The 21,008-nt window shown below is 47.2% G+C and overlaps 2 protein-coding genes across 2 annotated transcripts in view; both read right to left on the bottom strand.

The window, feature by feature from the left end:
• Nucleotides 1-10,808, bottom strand: part of gpc4 (glypican 4) — a 36,058-nt gene extending 25,250 nt beyond the window's left edge. The window contains exon 1 of the mRNA XM_056439259.1: nt 10,114-10,808. Coding sequence (XP_056295234.1) covers nt 10,114-10,267 — 154 coding nt within the window. The 5' untranslated portion in view covers nt 10,268-10,808. The remainder of the gene's footprint in view (nt 1-10,113) is intronic.
• Nucleotides 10,809-15,558: 4,750 nt separating this feature from the next.
• Nucleotides 15,559-21,008, bottom strand: part of gpc3 (glypican 3) — a 106,755-nt gene continuing 101,305 nt past the window's right edge. Inside the window, exon 8 of the mRNA XM_056439933.1 lies at nt 15,559-18,721. Within this exon, the coding sequence (XP_056295908.1) occupies nt 18,549-18,721 (173 nt within the window). The 3' untranslated portion in view covers nt 15,559-18,548. The remainder of the gene's footprint in view (nt 18,722-21,008) is intronic.

Here is a 21,008-nt window from a genome sequence, read left to right as displayed (position 1 = left end):
GGTGGATATTACACCTACCAAAATATCTTAATACCGGCACGATAACTAATTGATTTTTTTCCTCTCCTTTTTAATCCTCCTGTTACCTTTTGGGTCAATTTGACCCAACAATTAAACCTCCAGAAAATTATTTAAAGATGAATTTCTTAATTTACATCAGTCACATCTTCACATGTCACACGGCTGCTTATAAAAACGTTAAATACTCCCTATATTGCCTCCAAGGGACTTTAAGTTTCCTCCGGTAAGGGGTGAAGCAGTGTATGAGCCCGGGGCTTTTATTGTGAAAGGTGAGAACAGAAAGAGTGCAGCCGCAATGCGATGCTTGCCGTCTTAATTCAGACCGCGGAGCCGCCGTGTTATTATTTTATTATCTTCCTAAGTATAGGTGCACCTCACAACTCAGCTGCGGAACTATATTTTGCTTTGTGCGTCTGGTTTGTTGACACGTCGTGCAACACTTCTGTGAAAGGGCAAGGATCGTGTGTTGGCAAAAACAAAAGAAGCCTTCGGAGCTTCAGCTCACGAAAAGAATATCGAGTGAAAACATATCAAAGAAAGAGAAGACGCGTTAGATGAGAGGAGGAGGCCAGGACGGGGAGGCGATTCAGTCAGAAACCGCCACGAGCTAAAGTGAGCATTAAGCAAGTCCAGAGGTCTGCAAGAGGTCAAGAAAGACAAAGCACGGCGAAGGAACGGGATCATGAGAATGAAAAAGGTCAAACTCTCAACACACAGGAGAACGCCGGAGGCCGGGCTTCATGTTCACATAGAGTTGGGGAATTCGTACTTGAAAAACAGAAGTTTTTGTCCTCAGGGTGCCGAGTTGGGGCCACTTCCATAGCGAGCTCTGCACACACGACGTGGCCGACTTCCTTCCCGATGAACACGGCAACCGTGAATGGCGAATGGCCTCGGCCCGCAGTCAGGAGGTCAGCCAGGTGGTGCTAACATGAGCACCTGTGTCAGATATTGTCAAGCCATACACTACCGTTCAAAAGTTTGGGGTCACTTAGAAATGTCTTTATTTTTCAAAGAAAAGCACTGTTTTTTCAATAAAGATAGCATTAATCAAAAATACACTCTATACATTGTTAATGTGGTAAATGACTATTCTAGGTGGAAACGTCTGGTTTCTAATGAAATATCTCCAGAGGTGAATAGAGGCCCATTTCCATCAACTATCACTCCAGTGTTCTAATGGTACATTGTGTTTGCTAATCGCCTTAGAAGACGAATATCTGATTAGAAAACCCGTGCAATTATGTTAGCACAGCTGAAAACAGTTATGCTGGTGATATAAGCGATACAACTGGCCTTCCTTTGAGCTTGAAGTTTGAAGAACAAAATTAATACTTCAAATATTAATCATTATTTCTAACCTTGTCAATGTCTTGACTATATGTTCTATGAAATGTTCAATTCATTTGATAAATAAAAGTGAGTTTTCATGGAAGACACAAAATTGTCTGGATGACCCCAAACTTTTGAACGGTAGTGTAGATTCACACTTAAAAAAAAAAAAAAATTCCTTCCTACCATCACTCAGGAATCTTTTCTAAACGCCGCCTATCAGAGGAAGTTGGAGGCGATGATTCACATCAACAGCTCGTCTGATCTTTCATCCTCTCCACGTCCGTCTTTAAGGATATGGGCCTTTTGATGATATCCAGTGTTTGAGGCTTTTACTACGGCCTGTGCGTGTGTGTGTGTGTGTGTGTGTGTGTGTGTTTGAACGCGAGTGAAAGAGAGAGCGAGGCTGCGTTGTGTTTAAGGTCTGCGCAGACAGGTGGAGGTTTTGCAGACACACAGAGAGGACAAGTTACAGCACAGAGTGAGTGTCAGGAGGAGAAGAAAGGGGGGGGGGGGAATTAGTTTTTTAAAGTAGGGGAAACACAAAAGGCCTTCCCGGCTCGTCCCTCCACACCAGCCCCTCCGTCTTTTCCACCGACTCGTGACACACTGATGAAAACACACTTTAAAAGCAGAAGATGAAAAACGCTCTTTGCTCAACGCCTTCGCTTTACCACGGGACCCTGAGCAAACACCGCTGTGCGGGCAGAGGGGCGGACTACTGTTGGGCGTACGAATGGGTCCTCACCAAGACGTGCGTCACACACACACACACACACACACACACACACTTTAAGGCGTTACACTTAAAAACGGTCTCGGTGGGAAGACCATAAGGGCCTGCAAGTTTCCAAAAAACAAATCCCAACGCCCCGCCCTCCAACTCCACATGAGAAAAACAAGACGTAAGTGAAGACATAATACTGAAACACATGCGGACCCTTTGAAGAAAAAAGGACTTGACACACAAACAATACATTTCATCGCTGCCAGTAAAATAAAAGAAGAAAGCCAGCGAACCCCTTCTAAGGACAGGGAGCTCCGTCGCGACGATGTTTATAACAGACATCCAAAAAGCAGCTGAAGCCCACCAGATGTTGAGGCGGGACGGGGCCCGACGGAGCCCCCCCCAGGCGGAATGAGGTCAGGTACAAGATCGGGTTTCTGGAAGCTCAAAGCTACAGAATAAAAAAAAAAGGGCAACAAAGATTCTGATATACCTGTCGGGCCCTTTTACGAAACTGGACACCGGCGGAGGCGGTGGGAAGAGAGCCGCTCATCGCAGACTGTCAAAGGGCCTCGAAAGTCTAAACCCTAAACGGCACAATGGGCGAATGCCCCCCCCCCCCCGCCCCGTCGCAGACGATGCACGCCGAACAAGCCGATAAATCCAAAAGTCGCTCGCCGTTCCAGACGACGTACGATATCGGCGTGACGAGTCCCGCGCGACGCCCATTCTCTTCCCCCTCACAAACAACGCTAACCGAATTTGCTGCTTTTCGGAGCTCTCGGTTAACAAACTATTTTAATCCTTTCATGTGTGGGTTCTTTTTTTTCTCTCTCTCTTCCCTTCACTCGCTCGTCGGCCCTCGGCCAGCGGGACGGCTGCCATTGCTTTCTTCGTGTTTTTCCGAAAAAATGTGACTGGATTCTAAAAAAGCATATCATTCACAGAGCCATAGATCTGCCTGCTGCTTGTTTTTCTTCAACCGGAGAGAATTACTTGTGAAAAGTTTTGACGGGGGAAGAAAAAGGAGGAGGAAAAGGGATTGGGGGGGGGGAGGGGGGGGGGTTGATCTCAAACAATACAATTTATATGAAAATAAATGAGAGCAGCGAGCAGCACACATGGGGATTAGGCAAATATTAGGAAAACCCATTAAGCTCGCTGCAATTTGGAGAAATGAGCTAAGTGTGAGTGACTTCCTCGCCGCTTGTTGATGTCGGCCTTGGGAGTGATTAGGAGGGATTACGTCTCGCCTGGCCAGCGCCCGGCTCCGGGGCCGAGGCCCGAAACGCCCGGGCGAGTCCCGGGCTTCGCTCCCACCGCCGCTCCGCCTCGCCACACGGCCGTCGAGGCAGGCGTGCGTCCCGCCGCGTGGCTTCTCGGGGAAATCAATAAACCTCGAGTTGAGTGACACGCCGACATCGCCGCCAACGTGTCAGATGAGGGAGGGTGGGGGTGCTGGGGGGGGGGGGGTCACACTCCACCCCTGCAGTTTGGGATCAGAGCCCGTGGCCCTTTCGCCACCCTCCTCACAGCTGGCTGAGTTGACACCAGCACCGAGGTGATCGACACGGGAAAAAAAAGGAGACAGGAGGGCGGCGGCGAGTATCAAGAGGAGCTGAATAAATAAAAAGTGCACCACATCAACTGCACTGAAGGACCCCGGCAGCCAGAGGAGCTGAGACGGGGGAACCGTATCGGTGATCAAAAAAACTCACGGATATACTCACGCCACCTCAAACACTCTGTAAAGTCAAATGCTTTTCAACGTTTAGAGCCGATAACCAAGATACACGGGCGAGCTGCGGCGTCTGGAAGCCAGGGAACGCCACAGATGTAAAAAGCAGACGCTCGTCAGGAGGAGAGGGGGGACGGGTTGAAAAGGGAGCTAAATACCAGCAAACCACCACCGAAAGAGAGGAAATCGCCCAGGGATGACGAGAAAAAGAAAGAAAGATCGGGCATGAAACTAAACCTCCCGGGGGGGGGGGGGGGGGGGAGAAGAAAATGAGCCGATGTGTCAGTGAAGGGAACCGAGGGGAGTTTCAAGGGGCTTGAAAACCCACAAAAGCCAGACCGGGGTTTCTCACAGCTTGCATCAGACGAGGGACACGCACCGACCCCCCGAGTTAGAACCGTGTGGCGTTGAGCTGCGGCCGCACGCACAAAATAAATGCGCTGTGGGGCTCTTGGGTTTAAAAGCTCGTCTTGTGTCAGGCGGACCCGACGACACGGACGCGCCTGGCCGACGATGAGTCACAAGCGCACGCTCCCAGTTACTTTCCCCCAGATTCCCAAAGTCTGTGTCACACACACACACACACACACACAGAGTCTCTGGCTCCGGCCCGGCCCACCCTTTCTCCCAGATACTTTGCTCCGGTACAAAACTCTTTCTTGTCAGTCAACCCCCCCCCCCCTTCTCTGCGTGCCTCGGTCCGTCTCTCTTTGTTGCCGTGTGTTCCCAGCTCCGGGGCCGCCTATGTGCGGGGGTCTTGGTGGTCCGGTATGGAATGTGGTGAGGAGGAGGAGGGGGGGTGGGGGGGGGCGCAGGCAGTCCTAAAAGGGGGGTGCTCAATTGTTCCCACACAGAGCATCCACCCCCCACTGATCTGTCGCTCACTTGGCCATTATAGGGAGGGGGGGGGGGGGAGGGCTCAGTCGACACACGCACTCGAGTCGCCGCGACACTCGGAGCATACTAAATGAGTTTAGGGGGGGGGGGGGGACTAAAGATTCCACATTCCTACACGCTACAGAAGAGCACCAGAACGGGCGGAGGGCCACAAAAAATCCTCCATGCGGCAACAAAACAGGGAGCTTCTTCAGTGCCATTCTTGAGATTTCTCAACGGAGATGAGCTCGACGAGGCAGCGAGAGAAAGAGACCCCGATCTCAGAGCGGCCGCTCTTATCGACTTCCTGCGATCGCGGCGAGATACTGCGGGCACGTGTAGCCACCTGCCCCCCCTCCTCCCTCCGTCTTCTGGCCCCCATCTGGACGCTGAAAGTCAGTCAGGCTCCCCCCCCCCACCCTCCGGGTACAAAAGACCTCAACCTCATGATACCTAAACTCAATTATCCCGAAGGCTCGCCAAACAGTTAGGCGAGGGTCGCACAGGGGGCCAACAGGAACCGTCACATTATCACAAGGACGCCACCGGGGGGCTCAAGATGTCGACCGGCCTTCCCGGTTTCCAGTGTTTCCTTATGACCATCACGCATCAAGGCGTGCACGTGGAAACCCACTGTGTGTGTGTGTGTGTGTGTGTGTGTGTGTGTGCGTGGGTTGCGGCCACGCCTACAGGTGGAACCGAGACGTTTCTTCAATGACACGCCTGAATCTTTTTGATCCCGCTTTGCATCTGGCAAGAAACGAGTTAGGGCTCGAAAAACATCTTTCATGTCCTCATTCAGAAAGAAGAAAAGAAGCGTAAATGTGAAGGTTTTCAAGTTTTCTTGCAGTCCAACATATCAAAAACAACATTAAAGTCTTTTTTCCAACTTCTTCGATGACTTCACGCACTGAACACCTTCTAATACTCCTGAGGCCGCATAATAACGTGCTTCTTACTTGAGATGGCCCGTTTACAGAGATGGATCTCAGGATCACACGACTTACTCAACTGTTAAAGCGTCATTAATAAACTACCTTCTGTCTGCATGTTGACCGACGGCTGCTTTATCGGGCAGCTAACAAACAGACGGGGGGGGTGGACTCTTGACCTCGTGCAGGCGGGTGCCGCGTGTTCAAAACAGATATAGAGTCAACAATTCACTGATTATATAACTGTACAATTGGGTTTTCCTCTAAGCTGCTTTGCGGGGTTTTTTTCCCGCCACAACTATTGCAGAGACGGTTATTCTGTAATTTTCTAGAACTAATATTTCTTTAAATGACCAAATTAAACCTAATCGCTCGGCGCCGCGCCAGAGGGGTCCTCAGCGATAAGACTTTGCAAAAGCGCTTGGCGTAAAACAAAAGAAGGCGGCTGGGAGTTTTACGGCGGTTGACCTTGAGAGCCGAGTTGAGACACTCGGCTGGCGGTTTATTAGTTAATTATTACAGGCGTTAAAATACCCGACCGCAGTTGAACGGCGACGAGATGCTCAAATATTGGTCTTTGAGCCATAAAAGCCGCTGCGGACCCCGAGTGCGGCGGCCCGGTCCCGCCGCTCTTATCTTATCTGCCGAATGTCGCTGCAATAACACGACCTGTTGGCTCCCCGAGGAAAGAAAAAAAAACACGCACAGCGATGGCGCGGGAATGCGGCCGACGTCGGAGGAGCGGCGGGGGCGTCTCGAGCTTCTACCGAGAGGCCGGCGCACCGAGGTCGTGCACGCTTTGAGTTTCAGGCATAGTGCGCTGAACTGATTACGAGCTGGGGGGGGGGGGCGGGAGAGAGAGAGAGAGAGAGAGAGACGTTCCTCACGCTGAAGGGGAGGGTGAAACGACCTCTCATCTCTTTGATCCACGCCATTGTTCCATACCTGAAGCATGACATCAGGCCCGACTGCCTCGAGTAAACCAAAACACATTTTGCTTGAAGAGAGAAGACGAATAAAAAAATAAAAAGCTGGAAGCGCAGCGTCCAGCAACGAGTCGCCTCCGACGTGCCAGACACCGATCTGGTCAGCGTTAACTGCCCTGCATTCGGAGTGAGCCGGTCTCGACACCTTTATGCATTTATGACAGTATCAAATACAACCGTTCGGGGCAATAACCACACACAGTTTACATTCGGCACATGCCGAGGTTATTCGCGTGTCATCATTAGTACTGCCAAGCTTCATTTATTACCCATTTATGAGGTGAGGTATTCGACCACAGGGCCCGAACAAATCATCACGCGGCAGGCGAGAAACTCGGGGAAGGCGGTCTTGAACCGCTTCCACGCGAGCGGGAAAAGATTGATACCACGGGATCGTCGAGGAATTCGCCGACCGGGCCCGCCATTGCTCCGCATCACTCGATTTGGCCGATGCCAAAGCAATCAGGGTTTACATTTTTAGTTTTAACTGCCTTCAGAAAATCTTTATTGAATCTCGGGTCTGGCTTCGGCCGGGCCCTTCGGTAATGCGAATGGTAACAAACATTCTGATCTCCGGCGCTGCCAACAATAACACAAGATGTCTGTGGTGTCGAATCCCTTCGCCTCCGATGAGACTCGTAATCCGCCGGCGTTCCAACGTCAAAAAGTTTAAACTGGCAAAGACACGGTGCAATTTTCAAAAAGTACGTCTTCTCGGCACGGTTGTGGTTCGCGTCAGAGAAAGGGTCCGTTGCTCTTGAAGGAAATGTTCTCATCACACCCACGAGCCTCACGTGGAACTGAATTTCACTGCATCACGTGTTCATCTGCAGATGTTAGAAGTGAAACGGACCTTTTTCGGATCTTTGATTATTAACGGCTGAAGCTATTAAAAAAAAATGTTTAAACTGAAGGTAATTAATGTTCTGCACCCTCACTTCCAGTTCTCTGTTATCAGGGTTCTTACACATTTTGACCAATGGATTTTTAGGACTTTTCCAGGACTTTAAACCAAATTTCCATGACCAAACTGAAATCTCAGTATAAGCATATCGCCGGCTTATATTTTGAGCGTCTTTCTTTAAAAAACATATTAATTATTTCAAACTCGGCGTAGATGAACATGTGATTTTAACACATTTCCATGACTTTTCCAAAACTTTTATGATTTAAGTTTTTTTCCATGACTTCTCCAGGCCTGGAAATGACCATTTTAAAATTCCATGACTTTTCCAGGTCTTCCATGACCGTACGAACCCTGTGTTATGATACGAGGGTGGAAACCAGTTTGTCACATGACAAAATGTAGACGTGATGCTCTGGAAAAAACACACAACCGAAGTTGCACAGACTGCACATCTGGAGACATTTCTCCCCGGCAAAGTGAAACATTTTGAGACCGCGAGGCTTCTGTTTTTGGCTTTCTGGAGACCCTCCGCTCTCTTTAATGACAGTAGACCATGTTGCTTTCTATGGATCAATTATCTCAGTCTCTTCCAATGACAAAGAGCTGCTCACTGAGGTCAGCCCTGCCTAAAAAAGGCCCAGACATACACCAGGAATCTATTGTAAAAGGAAAAAGGCACGTGTGTGTGTGTGTGTGTGTGTGTGTGTGTGACACACAAACCTGCACAATAAAACTGCCTTCATACAGATCCGTCTTTCAAAACCCAGAGATGCAAGACAATTAAGTCCGACCGATGCAGACATGTTGGGCTACTCTCAATGACGTTTAGCATCACAAAGACATACAGGCGGAAAACAAAAGCTCCTATAGACTTGGGTGAAAAGATAAGTCCTGAGCTCCTTTGACAGTTAAGTCCGACATAAATTCTAATGAGCCGTTGTCAACAGGGGAAAAAAAGACAGGGTGAACATCCTCTTACTATGCAAAGTAAACTAATTTTTAAAAAAAGGGGCACGGGGACAATAAAAAGAGGACAGATACAAATTGGTCACCCTTGTCAAGACGGAATAACGCTGTGAAGAAATGACAAATACAAGTTGGGGAAAGTCTGGAGGAGGAAAAGAGAAAAGCTAATTATTAAGTTCAGAGATAAACTCGGATTAGGAAATAACTGGATGACCTATTTTTTGTAATTTTTAAACAAGGACAGTCAAGATGAAGCAACTGCAAAAAAAACTGGCAACCAAAACCGGACTGAATTCAGGAGTCCGAATATATGCCCGCATATTCATTTTACCCACCGTATAAATGAAAAGGGAAATAAGAGAAGGGAGGGATTTAAAGTATGCAGGGCACAGTGGAATTTGAAAAACCCCCAACCCCCTTCCCTCTGTTCCCCTTCAGGCCTTCACTGTGAAAGCCCCCCCCCCCCTCCACCCCCCCCTCTATGCAAGTTTCCATCACTTGGGTTTAACTCGTGATTAGCTAAATTGATTTGCCTTCTCACCTCCGTCTGACTGGAGCAACACAGCAGCTCCTATTTATTAGCGAGGGGTCGTCATCGGTTCATAGAGGCAATACAACATCTGCCTGCACAGAATATGTGAAAACCACTAAATATACTAACTCAAAGAGAAAGAGAGAGAGAGGGGGGGGGGGGGGGGGTGTCCAAATGACTTGCTCCCAAAAAAAAAAAAGCACAGGGCTTGTTTACTGAATCACTGCAGGCTGCCTGCACTTCCCAACCATAGGAGCCTCCGCTGAGGAAGCCTGGAGATAAACACAGGCCTGGCTCCTTTCAGCGGGGAGCGCGGCCCCCTGGGTTGATTATACCTCTTTATTGTTATGAATTACTTTCCAAGTATTTCCTAAATGAGGACTATATTTACACGGTGGCGTGGCGGAGAGCTTTTCAGCCCCAAAGAATGCATCCCGCAAAATGTTTCACGTCCCGTCCCGTCCCCCCCCCCCCCCCCCCCACACACACACACACACACAGCTTCACAATGTACTGTATGTTTTAATACATGAGGGGGAAAAAGAAGAAGAAAAAAAGAGAGGAGAGAGGAGACAAGCCCCCCCCCCCCCCCATGTCTGCCTGATTAACCATGTTTACATATAGACTGACAGAAGCACACAATGTCCATGTACACAAGTGACAGTTTAACTGTTCTATATTTTCCCATGTCACGGCCCCCCGCACTTTGACATTTTAAGATGTTTTATCCAGAAAAAAAACATCTGGAAAACACTACTTTAAAAAAAATACCCCAAAAAAGTATGACTTTGAACAGTCTCCTCTGCATTTGAGTTGACAACAATGGCAATGCGACAGTGAATGCTTTTCCCCTGACCTTTACCCCGAGCCCACATTATGCTAACGTTGCTAGCTTTAAAAGAAGAAAAAAAGAGAAAAGTTCTCATTAGCCTAAAGGACCACCGGGGGGACTGCTTACGGACCGACGGGGGGTCCCCGGCCCCCGCTTTGGAAACCACTGTTCTGGGACTCGCGTTACAGTATATGAAGTTATAAACAGACATAAAAGCTGAAAAACAAAATAAAAACAACACATGTATGTTATAAAAGTCCTCACCGTTGACTCCTTTGTTGGGGACGTCGTTGACGTTGAAGCCTTTGGAGCTGTACGCCGCGCGCACGTCGTTGCAGTTTTTCAACTTTTGCTCCGCAGTCATCGACCCGGACAACACGACCAGCGTGCAGACACACAGCACCGACAGCGTCTTCATGGTACCGGCGCAACACAAAAAGTATAAAATATAGAAATATATGTGTATATATATATATATAAATATAAAACGCCGCTCAGGTGTGTGTGTGGAGCCTAGGACAAAGTTTCAGCGACTCCCACGCCGAGTTTCCTCATGGAGCCGCGCGGACTCGTTCAGCTCGACTTCATTCAGCTCTGATGCCACTTCGGAAAACACACACACACACACACACACACACACACACACACCGAGAATAACCGTAAAAAACCGCCGCTCAACCGTCGTCCGTTTACAAATTAAAAGCACGGATACGACTCGTAAATGTCGAGTTCCAGACTCAAACAAGGGGGTAAAAAAAAAAAAAGAAGAAGAAGTCACGATAGTTTTTTAAGACATGGGGAAAGTTTGTTCTTCTTCTCTTGGAAGCACCGGATAAAACCACCGGAGAGGAAGAAAACAAAGTTGCTTCTTCCTTTCTCTTTCCTTTCTTTTCTCGCTCTCTTTCCCGAAAGCCGTGAGGTTTTTCTCCGTGGGACAGGACACTGGGCTGTCTGCGGGTCGGACTGGGATCCAGATGAAAACCCTAGTGGACGACCCGGGAGCGGGGGGCGAGTTCCGGGGACAAAGACCTGGAGAACGGGAACACCCGGAGTGGAGCGTGGACCCGGATCCTTCTCTCCTTCTGCAAAGTCTAGACCAGTGGAAAGTCAAGCCGATGAAGAAGTGCCAAAACATTTAAATGTATTTATTTTATCCGTATGGGGTTGAAAAACAATATATGGAAGTCTATGGAGCTCCTTCCACACATATTTATTACCTTGTAAAACTTGAGAACTTGAGTTTATGGCCTCGTTGGAAGTCCTCTTCAATAAAGCATGAAGTCCTTTTTATTATTATTAGTGTCAAATAGCCCAGTGGTTCTCAAACAGGGGTACGTGAAGGCACTCCGGGGGGTGCGTGAGATTTTTCTAAATATATTTAAAAATTAGTATTCATTAAAATAAATCCTTTAACAATTGTAGTTCATAAACTTTAATTTGATATATTCTATTCTAAGTCCGACCTTGATGGCCCAGCGCTGTGTATTAGGGCGACTCAGTGGTTAGCAGGACCGTCTTTCACATCAGGGGGTTGGCGGTTCAATCCCCGCCCCAGTCGATGTGCCCTTGAGCAAGACACTTAACCCTGAGTTGCTCCCTGTAGCTGTGTCGTACGAACGGATAATTCAATTCAATTCAATTCAGTTTATTTATATAGCCCAATTTCACAAATTACAAATTTGTCTCTGAGTGCTTTACAATCTGTACACATAGACATCCCTGCCCCAAAACCTCGCATCGGACTTGGATAAGTACAAGTCAGATGTTTGTGAGCCGTAATGTTCCCACTTTCAATGCTGTTTTTAAGAATTGTAGATATAAAATTAAATGTCGATTGAGTGATTGAGTGATACCAGGTATTTGTCTGATTTGTCTTGTTTCTGGAAGCAATGGAACACTTGTTTGTATGTTTTTTAACCATGAGTGACTTTTTAGTCGCAATGGTTGGACCTGTGTCCTTGTATTTTATCGTATTTTATATATTGTTGTTGTATTTGTGTTTGTTGTTTTATGGACCCATGAGTCTGGAATAAAGAAATATGTATATATATATATATATATATATATATATATATATATATATAATAACATGATTGTAAGTCGCTTTGGATAAAAGCGTCAGCTAAATGTAATGTATTAATATTATGTTTTTTCAAACCAGAAATGTATTACTTGGCTATAAACATATGTCACAAGGTAGTACATCACTGAAGAAAAAAAGGTTGAGAACCACTGAAATAAACCACATAGACATTCCTGTTTACAGTCTATGGTGGAAACCGGTCTTGAAAACCCGGACTGGATCTGAAGGCGGATCTGCTCCACGCGAGGACTTATCACAGCTCCACATGACATGAAGGAAAGGAAACACTAGATCACCACAAGTTCTCAAAATCACAAATCTCTTTCATTGCGGCGCCTCTTTTGACCTGTGTTTCAGAGGGCTGCTCTTATCTGTTTTCACTGTCACACCGGAGATAACCACCGAGATAAAAACCCTTTGAACTAAAGGCCCGCGCTAACTTAAAATAAGTGAAATAACGAGGGGAGATAAAGGGCTTTCTCTCTCGCTGGAAGAACCCACCGATGACCATTAGGGTTTCCAAACTTTGAAAAAAAACCACTTTGCCCACGATGATGCATTTGAAGTCATTATGGTGCAGCATTGTTTTTTTAGTGTGTTTTCTTTTAGACAAACTGCTCTGTAAACTCCCCCCCCTCTCCCCCCTCAATGTGTTATTTCTGTTCGGCCTTTATAATCCAATATGTCTTAGATTGTTTAAAAGCGTTGGATTAAAAACCCGGCTCGTGGTACCATAACCAGGCACTCAAAACGACAGGCCTGTTTCATACACAAACACGCGGTGTGCAGCTGCCTGTCGCGTAGCGTCGGCCCGGTGTTATAAACTCGAGTAAACAGTCTGCTGGAAGGTTATTCTAAAAGTGATCGAATGAATTATGAATCTGGGAAATATATATAGCGAGACAATTTGCCTCCCGGCGTCCTGCTGTCGCGCGGTGTGTGTAAATATGAAATAAATCACTCAAAAAGAATGTCAGCTGAACTTCTTGTTGTTTGAGTCGAAGCCTCCGGAGGTGAGCGCTGAGGTTTTAGAGGGAAAACAATGTTCACCGCAAAAACAAGGTAACGTCTCGGGCCCAACAGTTTCAACCCAGATGTGTCTGAAATGTTCTCAAACTTGTTCAAAGTGCCATCTGTTGGACAGATACCCAGAACACCCCCCCCTCCTCCTCCTCCTCCTCCTCGTATCCTCCACTTGCCAAGAATATCTCTCATGTCCTTCTTTTATATATTTCCATCATATTGTTGCACCTCTGTTTTCCTTTTGCGCCTCCTCTCAGGGGCAGTTTGTTGAATCTGCTGTCATGACCTTTGACACCCCCCCCCCCCCCACACACACACACACACACTTGCAACTTGTTTCTTTCTTGTGACACTGAAAAGAAAAGAACTGAAGGTAAAGTTCCCCCGTGATAAGACAGTTGCCAAAAAAGTTAACTGTCAACCTTTAAAATTCCTCCTGGGAGTTTCCTCTCTTTATAAATCATAATCATTACATATTTTTTTAGAAAGTGTGTGTGTGTGTGTGTGTGTGTGTGTGTGTGCAAATGTCCAATGGTTTTTGGGGGGTTAGCGCTCAGCAAAATGACATTCCTCCTTTTGTGTCCACATTCCTCGGGCGGCTCCATTCATTCCGTGTGACTGCGGCGGCTGCAGGAGAAGCCAGGGGTTGCCGAGGAGCCGGGAGGAGGTGGTAGTGGAGGAGGAGGAGGAGGAGGAGGAGGAGGAGGAGGATGCTGGAGCGGTGGGCCTGGGAGAGCGTGGGCCCCGCGCTCCCCTCCATGGGGACAACAAAAGGTATGAAAATGGTCCAGTGCCACGGTAATTAGACGTGAATGAGCTCTGAACGACGCGACATGTCTCTGAGGAGGAATTTAAACATCCAGCTTGGTTAAAAAGAAGAAGAAGAAGAAGAAGAGGAGGAGGAGGAGGAGGAAGAAGAGGAGGAGGTGGAGGAGAAGAAGAAGAAGAGGAGGAGGAGGTGGAGGAAAAGAAAAAGAAGAGGAGGAGGAAGAAGAGGAGGGGGTGGAGGAAAAGAAAAAGAAGAGGAGGAGGAAGAAGAGGAGGGGGTGGAGGAAAAGAAGAAGAGGAGGAAGAATAAGTGAAGAAGAGGAGGGGGAGAAGAAGAAGAAGGAAGAAGAAGAAGAGGAGGAAGAACAAAAAGAACAAGAAGAATAAGGAGGAAGAGGAGGAGGAGAAGAAGAAGAAGAGGAGGAGGAGAACAAGAACAAGTACAAGAATAACAAGAAAAAGAAAAAGAAGGAGAAGAAGAAGAAGCAGGAAGAAGAAGGAAGAAGAACAAGAAGAAGAAGAACAAGAACAACAAGAACAAGAACAAGAAGAACAAAAAGAACAACAAGAAGAACAACAAGAACAAGAAGAACGAAAAGAACAACAAGAAGAAGAAGAAAAATAAAAAGAAGAAGGAAGAACAAGAACAAGAAGAACAACAAGAAGAACAACAACAAGAACAAGAACAAGAAGAACAAGAAGAAGAACAAGAAGAATGAAAAGAACAACAAGAAGAAGAAGAAGAAGAAGAAGAAGAAGATGGAGCACCTGAAACACACACATTGTTATTCCCCCGGCCCGTTGACCCTTGGGGCTCGTGGCCCCAGCAGCTTTGTGACATGAAGCTGGAACACATCTTCATGAAGGGCCCGGCCCCTCAGGCAGAACACGACACGATTCATGATGCTCTGCTCCTCTCGCCGCCGACTAACATCAAATTAACATTTCACTCTCATAACGCCCCAATATTACCCTAAGAAACACACATGGCCTCTGCATGTCAATGGGCCTGTTTGGCCTTTCTCCAGCCTGGCATTAGCATTCAGAGTACCCCCCCCCCCCCTTGTCTTTGTTGAGCTGTGAGTGAGCGTCTGTTACCTGGCTGAGGTGACTCCAGGGGTAAAACTAATGGGGTTCACTGGATGGAAACCCCACCGAGAGGCAGATGTCATGCCCAGAGTGGTTCATCATCTGCTGGGAGGAGTGAGAAATACAGACCCAGAGACCCAGAGAGCCACATGATTCACATGGCGCTTTGAAAACCTGCAGCACACTCCAGAGAAACATCAATTATGTGATTCACGAAGGGCTTTGAAGTGGATCAGAGGGTGAAAGGCACATCAAGTAACATATATATATTACTTGCAACATTGCGTGTGCTATTCATAACCCCTGTGGCACGCCATCCATTTCCTCCCTCTTATTTTTCATGCTCTTGAAGAATGCCCTAAAATGTGACGTTCAAGGTGTCGGAGCTGAGCCGTCATTCTGAGCTTTTTGGTTCCACGCTTCAAATATCATAAAAGAACAAAACGCGTGTGTGTAACGTCGTTGTTGAGCTTAATCCAAAAGAATAATACAAACTTTTTGTTTAGAGAATCAGTTTAACAATGTATTTCCTCAGAAATTAAAAAAGATAAAACACAATCCTGGTATTTTCTGTCCATTTGTCTAATGTAAAACTATCATGACAAAAACTAAATTGAATAATTTCATATTTTAGGCGCTGTTATGTTTTATCTTGTTTCAACCAATCAGAAGTGTTAGTCATTTTCTATCGACATGGAAGCTGACATTTTGACCACTGATCCAAAAAAAAGAATTGCTTGTTATTATTATTGTTTATTCATTTAAGTCTACTTACATCCACGTGATCTCATCCACATTATTTTTCAATGGAGCTAACAGCTAGCTAGCTATGGAGGAGGAAGACGAGGTCTCCATTCTTAACCGCGTCTTCTAATCTCCGATTGGTCCGATGTTATCCAATCCAGAGAAGCGGGTTCCAAACCATGCTAACCCAAAAAAACAAACAAACGTAAAGATGTATCACTTTGGCGCCCCCTGGTGGTAGCATATAAAAAGGTGGTGAATCGGAAACACAAAGAAAGCGTCGCTAAGAGGGGCCGTCTCGTTAGTCTACAATCTACGAATAATTTAAATGATACATACCATTCAGAAAGAATATATATATATATATAAGTAAGTATTTTGTGAGCAATGACACCTCCGGAGAGGTTCTGATGGCAAGCCTTTGGCGAAGACTCATGGGAACTACAGTTGCAATAGTTGTTTTATCTTAACTTAAATTGGGTATTCAAACGTTAACGTCTTGTTCATAGAGATTTAAGAGAAGGAAAACCCAAAGAGAAAAGCAACCAGAGAAAACCACAAAAACTGAAAACTCATGGAGCAGAAAGTTACGGGGAAGTGAAGCAGGATCTCGTCCAATCACTGCAACCGTGGATTCTGAGTGCGACAGCAGTCGATATAATATTAAGAATAAAGTCAGCATTGGAGGGTTTTTTTTCCACTTGGGAAGTCACAAAACACGCTCCACTTCAATCTGCTGTGCTGAGGCGGCTGTTTTGTACAAACCAGCAACACTTGTTTGTACAGCGGATCATTTCCTGATCGTTGAGAGCTGTGCAAAGTCTAGCGAGGACCTCCCGGCCTCTGATTCCGAGCAACACTCACCAGATAGAGATGTGTTAGTATACGGGATTGTTTGTGATATTGATCCCCGTGTTGCTGCAACGGGAAAAACAACAACAACCTTGAGGTGACCTCCCATCCTCTCTGTTGGACCGGTTACACAACAGACCCTATGACTGAAGATCCTGCCCGTAGTGCCGTTGAGCAGGACTGTGCACCGCTACGTCACCGCCGGGTGTGGTCACGACAGGCCACACCCACTCGCCCCTTCATGTGATGATGGCGTGGCGATAACAGTTCACGTTATTTCACGTTACTGGTTTCGGTCAGTCAGGTTTTTTGCCCGTGCTCCCTCTTCAGTGGTTCCAAGTGGGCGGAGTCACATTCTGCTGTGCACCAATCAGGATTTAGCAATATTTTAATTAAATAAATCTGCCGTCCGTGGACTTGCTTCGGCAAAGTCGATTAGTTTTCTCGTTTTCCTACTTAAATCTTTGATTGTTGTTATTTTGTTCCAAGTTTTGATGTCTAGAACTGAGATTCATCTGAAGAAATTATCATTTTGAGGAGCCCCCCTCTTTAAATTAGTGGATATTTGCCTTTAACTGCCATGAATTTAAAGTTGAAAAATACAGATGCGTTATAACACAACTGTATTTATATGACAAAAAAAAAATCTGCAGAATAGTATACACATGGTTCAAAAAACATTCCTGGCAAATACATTCTTGGCTTATTAGTCACAATAACAACTGTTTACGAAACACGTGAAATAAGAAAGCCTCATGTCTTCCATCATCAACAAAAGAAATCCCCCAAAACACTAAAACATGTCTAGTTTATTATACATTGTACTTTAATGTAATAAAAAAACACCATGAATGGAGGCCGCGTTCTGTTCATCCGTCCTGACTCATAATAATAATAATAATAAATCAGAACGTGTGAGCGCAATACAAACCAGCAATAATATTTCAAATAAATCATTTTGTCTTTGTAAACAGAGCAACACAGAGAAACATACATCTGTACAGTAATCAGGCTGATTTGGGAGATTTAATGGCTTGTATGATCTTTTTTTGTTTTATTACAGGGATGTTACTTTAAATAAAATAAAATAAATCATCAGTGTTACAAAACAAAGCAAACACTGACAGTGGGAGTGTGAGTTGAATCATCTAAAATAATAATGTAGTTATCACTGAGACATAAACAGTGAAAGAGAAAAGGGGGGAAGGGGGTGATGGTGTCATGGGGCAAAAATGTTAAAATAACCTTTCAGCATATTATAACTCATGTGTACTAGACCTCGGCTCTGTTGTCTCGCTTTAGAACATTGGGAAGTCTGACAAAGAAACTTTGGCCAATCACAAGTCATCTCAGAGAAAGAGAGCTCTCCTATTGGCTCGTTCTACAGCTGCATGATGCGTCCCTTCAGATGGCGAAAGCCTAATTCAGCTGCAAAATATCCTGCATAAAAAGTTGCTATTTCCATCTCGGAAACCCATCTCAACGGGCCTCTAAGTCTCCAATCACGATCGAGGAAACGTTTAAATAAATGACTAGTGGGAGGGGCTTAGCGCTCTATTCTGCCCGGACCATGGCGTACCACTTGACAACCCAAATTCTGAAAGGTTATATAGGTTATATATAATTCTTTTAGCCCAATAACTCAACAGATAAAGTGACGACCACAGCTTTAAGTAGTAACAGGACATCTTAAGGTACAGTGCATGTTTTAAATAAGGGTTTCACCTCGGCCTCTGGAGATAAAAAGTTCACAACAACTCCCCCTCAGCTGAAGCTGCAGTCCTGGCAGCAGATCAGTCACATGGAAGAGAGAGTAGCAAAAAGTTGTAATCTTCTTCTCCTAACTCGATTATACACAGAGAGCAACAACGTGTCGCAGACTGGGAGCGTTTTTTGGGAAAAACGTCTGTTCTCCTCGCTCGCGGCGCCATGACGCGGCCGCGTGAGGAGGCCACAGGAGTCGTAGTGGGGAGAGTTTATTATTTACACCCCGCCGTGGGGTTCATCTGGTGTGCTTTAAAAGGTTCGATGAGGTTTTTTTTTAATGAAGCCAAAGAGAAATGTAGCATTTAAAAAAAAAAAAAATTTCCATGTATTGAAATCCAGGGGAGAGAGACAGGTGATGGAGGTGTGAGACCGGTCAGTGGGGACGAAGCAGGAGGAGCAGGGCGAGCGTCAACGGGAGCGCGGGGACCGGGCGGCTCCTCCACAGCGGCGCGGCGGGCGAGGAGGCGCCGCCGGCCGTGGCCAGGCGAGGGGTCAGCAGCTGCTCCTGGAAGGCGAAGTCGTCCATCGCCAGGTTATCGGCCAGGTCTGAGACGGACAGAGGGGAGGAGACAAAGAAGGGCAAAATATGAGAGGCATGTGGGGGGGAAAAACAGACGAAACGCTGTCACAGAAGCTGAAAAACATGTGCGCCGCCGCCCCTCCTCTCCACACGATGTCTTACGCAGCTGTAAAAGCAGCGCTGCGAGAGGAGAGACGAGGAGAAAACTCCCGAGCTGCGCGCACAGAGCCAGATGTTGCGTGTTATTGTTGCAGGCGCACACGCACCGTCGCACAGACGCATATTTCACCCCGGAGCGAGTGTTGAAATGTGGATTCAAAGCGGCGAGAAGCTGAAAACAAGAAATGAAAATTAAAAACCACGGAGGCCGAATGAGGTCACGTCTCAGGGTGGACTGCTGTCTCACTTTGAGGGGAATGAAACGAGCTTGTTTTATTAAATGAGTCCCAACATTGATATCAATCCACCCAACCTACACGGTACTTTGTGGTTCCTTTTGTGTGGGTAAAGGGAACCATAACACCTCCTTTTTTTACGAGGTATGCTGTAAGGGAGGGGATTCATATTCCTGTGGAGAGAGATACTCCAGAAACAAAACCAGAGCCATGGGACCCATAAGAGAGGTGCATTTTGACAGAATAGCTTCACACTTTGGGGAATTCGATCCTATATACGCTTTCAGGGCCGAGAAGATGAGAAGATGAGTGGTCTGTGTGCTGAACTATGGAGCTGTGGGTGTGTGTGTGTGTGTGTGTGTGTGTGTGTGGGGGGGTCTGCTAGTTGGGTTTTTGGCATGAAGACTGGGAGCAGTGGAGAAACTCTGCTAAACGGTTCAGATGTGTTACCCTGACATAACGCGCTGAATAGTGTGTGCAGAGACGCTCGACACCGACTCCAAAGTCCTGCGGGGACGTCGAACCCGACCTCTCGATTAGTTTATGGATCACGCTTTCCCCGCCCCCGCCGCGCTGTTAATCATACACGGCGTCGTGCGGCTGAGGTTCTCTTCGAGGGATTGTGTGTGTGTGTGTGGGGGGGGGGGGGGGGGGGGTGGTTCACGAGGCCTTCAGGGACGCCGTGGACACAAGTACACCTGCTGTGGGGCTCCTGCGGGACGATGTCATCCGCTTGTGACCGGGGGAGTGCTCTCGAGCAAGGCACTTTACTCTCAGGTCGCGGGGGAGACGCCCGTGTGTCTCTCCCCGTGTTGCTGAGAGGAACGGAAGTTTCAAAAAGTGGATTTCTCCTCCGTCGCTGTGTCTCCTCCATCTGCTCCGCACACCGCGGTGGCTTCGCAGTCACCTGCTGCTGCGCTCCCACTCGCTGCAACTCTGCATCCACAGCTGTTTCCCCTATCGACCGCGTGTGTGTGTGTGTGTGTGTGTGTGACATATTCTGGGCTGCTGCGCCTGGCAGAAAGCTGCGAGGGAGACTGAAATAAGAAGGCAGAGTTATATGAGAGAGGGCAGGAGGACATCTAATAAAGCAGCTCTGTGGGTAGGAACGCCAGCTATGAGCCAGACGCAGAGCACAACACACACACACACACACACACACACACACACACACACACACACACACACACACACACACATTTCTGACATACCTCTCTCCCTAACACACGTCTTGGTGGCTGTGCACACATTTGCCCACTTTCACTCTCACACACACACACACACATATACACATACACACACACACACACACACGCACACACACACACACACACACACACAGGCTCCTGAAACAACAGATAGCTCTAAATTGAATTAGCCGTCTGATCTGTGTGCTCCCGAGTGGGAGCCGTGGGAGGAAGTGGCCGATCTGCGGCGGCGTGTGATCAGAGGGAGCGGCCGGGATCCCAAGACTTAAGCTTCCAGGCCCGCTCCCCTTGAGTAGAAACACAGAGAGAGCCGGGTCCGTCCTCTCGGGTCCCCGCAGGTCCTCACGGGCCCCTGAGACGTCTTTTAAAAACAGAGGAAGGAGGCAAATAAACAAAGCGCCACAATGTCTTGGCGCTTACGACATCTTTTGAACGGCGGCCAGTGGACAATTAACTTCCCCCCCCCCTTCCTCCTGTGACCCTCTGACATGACGGACATTCTTCCAGGGGGGGGGGGGGGCTCTGAAAAGAACGATTTGTCACTGTGGACTGCAGCGGCGCACTGTACTGCCGAGCCAATTAGGCTCAAGGTGCAATTCGATACGGCTTTTATATACACTGCGGATAAGATGGAGGGGAGGTGGAGGGGGCATGCACGTCTTCTGCATTTGTGTGTTTGTGTACGGATGACGCTAAGTGGACGAGCATTG

Source organism: Pseudoliparis swirei, chromosome 19 (assembly GCF_029220125.1).
Source record: "Pseudoliparis swirei isolate HS2019 ecotype Mariana Trench chromosome 19, NWPU_hadal_v1, whole genome shotgun sequence".
Taxonomy (NCBI): domain Eukaryota; kingdom Metazoa; phylum Chordata; class Actinopteri; order Perciformes; family Liparidae; genus Pseudoliparis; species Pseudoliparis swirei.
The sequence above is the reverse complement of the archived record's forward strand: the minus strand, read 5'-3'. Positions and strand labels throughout refer to the sequence as shown.